Here is an 8677-nt window from a genome sequence, read left to right as displayed (position 1 = left end):
AATGTTCGCTTAAGTTCAATCTTCGATTTTATGGACTAAGTTATTCGAATTCTGCTTTCGTTAGAAGTTGTTCGATTAGTTCAAGAGTGATATAACATCATTTGTAACAATGCTTATTACTTTATCGCACTTCATTTTCTATCTTCTAGTTGATATTCCTCACGAAAGTTTTTAAGGTGCCAAAAAAAGTAACAATACAACATTGGGCCTTCATTAATTAACTTTTATATACCGAGTCGTTTGAGTCATGGGCATATTAGACTTAGTGTAGGAGTATGTGATAAAGTAGTATTTTTTATTTGCTTGCAAATGCTTCATTTGTGAAGAAGTTGTAAAATTGGCGGTGTTATGGGGTATGTTTCGGAATAAAAAGTTATTCATTTTGTCAGTTAGAGGTAGAGATACATTACGCAGCATTTAAGAAGTGCATGGTGCTAGCTGTTCGTTAAAAATTGTGAAATAGCATACAGTATGGCAAATTGAATGATATTGCAATATTTTGTTTTTCCACTGTCCAATTTGTCATATATTATTATTTATCAGTAGTTTGCACATTTTGTTTATGTTATAAATAATAATGTATCTCTAAGTGATTTGCTTGTTACTTTATGGCTTGCTATTGTTTTTTTAGTAGTTTGTTCAATTTGTTTGTATATATTTCATATCTTTTTGTTTTCCTTTTTTTTTGGATTTTGTGATTTCTATGTTGATTCATTCTCAGGAATGGAAGGTTTTATTGGCGAATAAAACGAGTAGTAGTAAGGGTGATGCGAAAGATGCGGTGGCAAAGAACAGTTCATCACCATCGGTTTCTTCAACTACATTTAATGAAAGCTCGAAACATTTATCGCAGTCTTCTGTATCACAGAAGTGTACTTCATCCGGTACAGCTAATTCTTCAACGCCCACGCCTACAGCCAGGAAGCAGCTCCTTCCTGATGAGGTATGCGAATAATAATCCGGAAAGTTTACAGAATTTTGAATGAAGGCGGTCGCTAAATAATTTCATAGTCTCAAATCAATGCATTCTGCTGATCCTCTTTGACGTATTATTTGTTAATCTTGTTTCGTTGTTTTAATAAAGCGCTACAAGTCGGGTTTCATGGTCGGTTTTTAGATATGTTTCGATTGTTTTTTTTTCTAGTTTTGAAGTAGTTGCTTTTCAGGTCAGAAATAAGTGCGCTACAATGATCCTCGATGCTCTACTTTCAAAGGAACTGCCCGATGGAACTCTTGACCCTGAAGAACTGGCAGTGCGAACTGAAAGGAAATTGTTTGAGGTAGGAAATTTCTGGACTGTATTCTTAGTATTAGCTTGTATGTTGGAAAAAGAATAAAAGCTTTTCAGTGGCATTTAGTATGCATCATGTTTTATTAAGACGTAAAATGAAGCTTTGTTTAAAAATGAGATTATTTTTCATTAGTTGTTAGTTGGTGACATTGAGATTATGATATGCCAATAGTTATATCGATATGAAGGTGTAAAGTTCTGGCATTTGTTGTCACTTCTATAAGATAACGGAGTAAATATAATATTTCTCCAAACAATATGTTTTTATTCCGACTAATGGTTAAGAAGTGCAAAGTATTTTCTTACATCAGACTATCACTGTAATAAGATTGAATGAATTTATAGATTTTCGACTAACTTTTGAGGTCTGCCAGTCTTAAAAACTATGTCATCAACATTAAAGACAAATTTGGGGTAAAAATAATTGTGTTCAGGTGCATCGTGGTACTTCGGAAAAATACAGAGCAGCCCTACGAAGTAGAGTGTTCAACCTGCGTGATAAAAAGAATTTGGTTCTCCGTGAAAACGTGTTGATTGGTGCTGTGACTCCTGAGAAGTATTTGTTAATTTCAGCATAATCATTTATTATATTATAATAACCGCAAGCTTATAGCTAATGAATAATAGCAACTAAAATCTTGTCTTTTCTTCAAGTTTGAATATCCGTATAAGTTTTTTTTTCTCTGTCTAATTAACCTTTTTTTTCACTGTTAGCCAACTATATCAAATTTTCAAAAAAAAGGTGTTTCGTTTTAGTAAGTTGAGCTTTTTTTCCAACACAAAACTCTGTGTAGATCTGTAAATTCATTTTTTTCTTATTAGGTAAGTTAGTTGCTGGCGAGATTTTAATTTTACCATTATTAATGGCGTTTTTTTTTGTAGAAAACATAGGTTGCATATTTTACTGCATCGTCAACAAAATTTTCGAAATGCAAATATCAATGACAGTGAAGTAGGACTTTTATATTATATATATCTAATCCTAGTATTGCAATATTTGTTTTTGAATGGTAGTGCCAGGATGGGTGCTTTTAAGCTTCATTCTTCCTATACTCGGAGCATTTCTTATTCATTCAACCTACTAAATCTGCCATTGAAGAGAAAAACAATAGAGATATTTTGGTCGCTGAAATGAATCACATGGTATTTTTGTTATGAACTGGAGCAGGCAAAGTAAGAAAGAAAGAAAAGGTGGGGGTGGTTAAGTTTGGTTGAGTTATGCATGAAGGAACACCTGGAAAAGTTTTATGCTATATTAACTGTCGGGAACCAATACATGTGGAAACAATATTTTTTTTTAAAATAAGATTTGAAATAAATTATTTGTATTATGATTGGTATAACTTGTAGTGAGCAAAGAAAATTCTTATAGTTACACTGAAAAGAAAATTCTTATAGTTACACTGAAAATTTGATTTTGAAATTCATCTTACTGGTTACGACAAGAAAGATCCATTTTTTTACTGCGTATAATCACAGTTGCTTTCATAATTGTCACTGTTCTAGCAAAAAAAAAAAACTTCAAGACTGTAGCGGACTATGTTTATATCATGAACTTCTCATTGTCAATTTTTGTGAAAAACGTGGAAATTGTATGTATTTCAAAAGTGCAATAGATGTTTGTAAAAAGAAGACTACCCAATCAAGTCTGGTTTTTGTACGGATTTAAAGGAAGTTATTTCCTAACAGGTGTAATAATTGGTGCAGTACACATTAGGCAATCTTTTTTTTAGCGTATATTTGTGCTACCATCTTGACATACCACAACAGTCATGGAGATCGTAGTCTCTTCCGTAGTTTTGTATTATCTCTAAAACTCGTTGCATTCATAACCTGTTCTGTATTTTGGTTGACAATTTTAGGGGAATGATTTATAAAATTGCATTTTTGTCGTTCTATGCAGATTTTAGCTGTAATTAGCGGCTTTTTCACTTCATGAGTTTTTTGATTACAGATTTGCAGTAATGACAGCCGATGAAATGGCTTCAGATGAAATGAAAGCACAACGGGAGAAATTCACCAAACAGGTTTGAATAGTTGAAGTTTTCAAGTTTTTTTCTATATGTTGTAATACCGAATGTTCATGATAACTTACACGGCTCACATATTTTAAAACAACTGAATATTGTTTAAGCAGAATGAAAGGAGGCGTTATTGGCTAACTGATGGTTTACTGCTATGAGTAGCAGTAACCAATTGATAGACATGTTAAGTGAAATTGATTTAACTCTTCTTGCCTCTCATTTAATTTTTTCCTGGAATCTTTTTGTTTATGCATACGATTTACTATGGAGCAAAAAAAAAAAAATGCTATACCAAATAGTTTGAAAGTTGGGCGCTTCTGTGAGCTCCAATACTTATGAGTAGCATTACTATTGCGAAATGGATTGCAAAAATCGCGGAAATATTATCAGGAAATTGAATTTCAGTTACTTATTGATAAGGATGCAATTTTTCAGGCAATTGAAGAATATCAGATGGCAGTTCAGGAGGGAACTCCTTCCGACATGTTTAAATGTGGGAAGTGTGGGAAGAAAAACTGTACCTATACACAAGTGCAGACGCGCAGTGCAGATGAACCTATGACCACGTTCGTTTTCTGTCGCGAATGCGGCAACAGGTGGAAGTTTTGTTAGGTTCCGATGATGGAAGCGTTATAGATAATGCATTGGTAACTTGATTACAGCTTTGTATAGAAATTTATTTCCGATACTTTTGTTTATCGAAGTTTTATATAGCGCTTTGGGGTTTAATTTTTTTCCCCTGACTCAAGGTTTAATCTTTGCTGCAGGATACTGAAGTCTATGATTTTCTCATATGCTCGTTAATCCTTGTAAGCTAATGTCGTATTTGGTCGTTACAAAATACAGATTTCGTTTAACGATTTCTTACGTTTCAAAGTCTTTTTTAAATACCATAGCTCAGACGGTGCACTGTGCTGATATCTCCGTGGACTTCCACTGTTACTAATTTGGTTGTTTAGGATTTCTTTCAATACTTTACGGAATATCGTATCTTTAGAGTATTTGAGTTTGTTGCAACCAGTCACCAGATTGTTTTTTCTTTTTTTTTGCTATAATTCATCTTCTGTCCACTTTGTTGTGACTTTATGATTCGTCCGAAAATTTTGAATAAGTTGCTGCATTTATGATTATTGCTAACTTTTTGTTTGTGTTTTTGATATTTTCGTTAATATTTTTGCCGATTTTTTGTTATTCAGCCCGGATTAGAAAATGTGCAACCCAATTGTTTTCCAAATACCAAGGTTTATTTGAACGAAAGTTGGTAGGTTGAGACGTTAAGTTAAAACTGAATAACGTAGTTGATCCATCAATTCCGAGCTGTCATTTTCTTTTCAAAATGGATTTCTTGTTTGTTCAAATGAAGCAGTGCTATTTTTTAAAAAGTAACAAGGATTTTCATTTTTTCATTGCACATTTTTATTTAATCAAACAATAGGGGGGGAGTTGGCGAAATTATTACCGCACTCTTATTGTTCTGCTCAGTTATATTCTCTTTGTTTTGCAATACGAAGCATACCTATATTTGCTGTGTAAGTTTAATATTCATTGGGAGGTTATTTTCATGGTATGGATTCTTTTCTTTTAGTAAAAATTAAATTTTCAATGTTACTACTGCTACAACATGAATTATGTGTCTTAGGTACATATCTTAGGTACTTTCCCTTTTCTCAGCAAAATCCATTCTCAAGATATTGTTAACGATGAAAATGTCTAGTAGTTTCGGTAATTGCAATATGTTCGAGATATTACATTTGTTCTTCTCAAATGATCGTTTTATTGGCTATAAAATATTCCAGAGAAATCTATTCTCTTTCAGCATTTTTTTTTTGTTTTCTTTTTTTTTACATATCGGACCAGAATGTTATTGAACTGTCAAAAGGAATTGAGAGATAGCGATACTGAAAATGTGTACATCTCTTATTTTTATATATTATTATAAACTGTTAATTTGAAAAGTAATATGAAGTAAAATTGTTATTTCACCCATCAGTCGTTTTTCTTTCATCCTATTAACCTTGGATACTGTGTCATCGATACCATCGTTCATTATTTGTTAGCCTACTATCCGAAAAGATCACAACTGCGGTAATGCAACGTTCAATGCAGGGGAAATTTTTTTCTTATCAGCTAACTAAATGATAACAAATATGGGCTAGAAAAAGTTTAAAAGAATAAATTGTCAAAATTAATCGAATTTACTAATGATTAGATAAGTATTCCAGACGACGAGTATATTAGGATAAGATTAATATCTAAACTGAGAGTTCCTATATCATGTATTACTGTATATATATTTGTATATTAAATAGTATTTAGTGTTGCATAAATGATCATATATAATCCAATAAAATTTTGTTAACATATTAAAAATAACATTTGCATCTTTTACCTCTCGTCCAATCAAAAGAATTTCTTACTTGAATATTGAAAAAAAAAAAAAAATGCAGAATATTTCTGAAAATGAACCATGTTTCCTCTACTTGACATTTAATTTCAATTAATTTAATTGAAAGGAGAAAAAAAACTAGGGGAGAAATGTAGAAGTTTAACTAGAAGAGAAAAAAATTTTTTGTAGTAAATTTCTTAGAAGCCATTTTACGTGGTGATTTTTTATACCTTTTCTCTTTCTTTTAATTTTATAATTCTTTAAGTGGATGGCTTTCCTTCTTTTTTTTTCAATTAAAGTAATTAATATCCAAATAAAAATTCGTCTGATTTGAATGAAAAGAAATTTAATTTATTAAACTTCAAGGGAAGTGTATAAATTGAAATTTTTAGCATTTATGTTTGCTGTAGTAATTTATTTTGTAAATTACATAAAAGATGATTTTTTCTTTTTTTTTTTGCGAATTTTAAAACCAATTATGTTGAAAACTATTATGAACTAGTTAAGGAAAAGATAAAACCAGTTTTGACCCATCAAAATCTCTTCTCTTCATTTCTCTCTCCCTCCCTCTCTCTCTCTCTCGGTCTTTACTTTTTATCTGTCTTTTTTTTTTCTAACTTTTTAAATACTCCATTATTATGTTAGAATCGATATGTTTAAAATGACAGTAATTTTTAACATCCCTCCTTTGATTAACTTACTCATTTTTGCACAATTTTCATTCACAGTTTTATCGCGTTTTTATATCTGGTAAATACCGGGAAATGATAGGCGAAAGAGAAATGAAAGAAGAAAGGATGAAAGGTAGGAAGTGGTCATTTGTCCTAATCATTGATGACAATTTTAATTGGTTTCTTCCCACTTATTTCTTCATTGCCCGAAGCGATGAATAATTTATCAAATGTAGTAGTAGCACTTCCTTTTCCTCCCACAAATGATGTATTTCTTCTTTTCTTGGCCTTCATTTCTTAATTTTACTTTTGAAATTTATTTTTGCAATTTTTGGGTTTATGTATTTTATCCCATCTGACATTTTAAATTTAATTTGATTGATTTAATTTATGAACTTTAGTATCTTTCTAATTTTTTATCCTGTAATCAAGTAATCCTATATCATCAGTTACTTAATATAGTCATCGTACTTCAGAAATATATTGTATAGGTTATACGAAAAAAAAAATATCAAATTCATTATTTAGCTTACATTTTTAGTTATAAGTTAATTTGAAGTATGAATGATTTATAATGGGGAAATGGCAAAGTCCTAATATGAAATTTAAGGAATGTTATATTTGGTTGATTTAAAAAATTTTGATTTGAATAATAGTTTCAAAATTAGAATTGAAATTTTTTACAAAATGCTCATTCAATAATATACATTTTTTTTAACAAATATCGTCTATTCCCTTTAAAATATTGTTTTTTTTTCTTTTTTTGTATAAAATTCCTTTGGTTATTTATTTATATTATCGTTGTTATTGGATAATTAATTAGTAACATAAAATAATTTATTCATTTTGATTTTTGGAATTTTTTAATTTCGTTTTTTTTTTTGGTAAAAATGGAAAAAAAATTTTTAATACTTCATTTTTTAACAAAAATAGAAGAAAAAAGGAAAAACAAAATGTGAATGTTGATAAAAATTAATTACCTTTGAAATTTTTTTGCTACATAATTAAATTTTTCCCATCCTAAGAATGGACTAACAATTGTCGATATTTGTTTGAAAGAATTGTTTGAATTAGTAATTTTAAATCTTTTATGAAATATGGCTAATATAGTAATATGAGATTATTTGTAATAGTAATATGAGATTATGGTCCAATCCTACATCTTATTTACCGTATAATCTTGAAAAGAAGTACATGTAGTAATAATTAAATTAAGGATTTCTACAAGAGACAGATCATTTGCTGATCATCAATTGACGGATTTTGTTATTTCGGAATGATTAGTTTTGATGATTGTACCGAATGATGGAATAGCTTACATTTACCTGTTAAGATAGCATAAATCTTTCGATGGAAACTCATATAAATTTAATCATCCATCTATAAATTCGATATGTTCAATTATTGAATTCTTGAGTATTTCTATTATCCATTATACAACAGAAATTGTTAAACAATCAGAATTTGAAATAATGAAGAATTATTGAAATAAGTTATCAATACTATCTAAAGTAGACATCGAGTAATGATTGAAACGAAAGGGAGCTATTTTTGAAAGGACAAATGGATTATTAAAAAAGATTTTCAAAAAAAAAAATAGGATAAAATTTTCCATAAGCTATAAATATCTAATCAATTTATCAGATCATAAATGATAATTAGCTAACATAAATCATTAATAAAAGGATAAAAAGGGTGCTATAATTAGTTCACAGTTTTCATTTTGCTTTATCGTATATTAATATATTGTGTAATTGCTATCCTATATAATAACATTTAATTATCATATCATAATTCCTAATTTACTATTATTCCCTAATTGTTGAATTGCTAATGATCCATATTATTAGTACCAAGATTGAAAGAATTGAAAAAATAAAATGAAAAACGAAAGGTATATTTAAATTTAAAAAAGAAAAAAAACAAATAAGAAAATGGAATTAAATATAGAAATGTTAGATTTACTTAAAATAAAAGTGGTAGCGGTTAAAGTAAAAATAAAGGTTAAAGGTTTGGCAAAGAATGAATGGTATTATTTGATATGGCACAATAATCGAGAATAATTAAGAATGAAACGAGATTAAAGATAGTAATAGCAATAATAAATAAATAAATAAGAAACAAATAAGAAAATAAATAATAATAATAATAATAATAATAATAATAATAATAATAATAATAATAATAATAATAATAATAATAATAATAATAATAATAATAATAATAATAATAATAAAATAATAATAATAATAATAATAATAATAATAATAATAATAATAATAATAATAATAATAATAATAATAAT

The 8677-nt window shown here is 28.8% G+C and overlaps 1 protein-coding gene across 1 annotated transcript in view; it reads left to right on the top strand.

Annotated features, from left to right (window-relative positions):
• LOAG_18954 (transcription elongation factor S-II) overlaps positions 1-4065 on the top strand; it is a gene marked incomplete at its 5' end in the record, with an annotated part of 5847 nt that extends 1782 nt beyond the window's left edge. The window contains 5 exons of the mRNA XM_020451615.1: positions 722-943; positions 1167-1280; positions 1726-1847; positions 3246-3318; positions 3751-4065. Of these exons, the coding sequence (XP_020304587.1) occupies positions 722-943; positions 1167-1280; positions 1726-1847; positions 3246-3318; positions 3751-3927 (708 nt within the window). The 3' untranslated portion in view covers positions 3928-4065. The remainder of the gene's footprint in view (positions 1-721; positions 944-1166; positions 1281-1725; positions 1848-3245; positions 3319-3750) is intronic.
• Positions 4066-8677: the final 4612 nt, after the last annotated feature.

The sequence above is a fragment of the Loa loa genome, assembly GCF_000183805.2.
Source record: "Loa loa unplaced genomic scaffold supercont3.739, whole genome shotgun sequence".
NCBI lineage: Eukaryota > Metazoa > Nematoda > Chromadorea > Rhabditida > Onchocercidae > Loa > Loa loa.
This window is presented reverse-complemented; position numbering and strand designations above follow the sequence as displayed.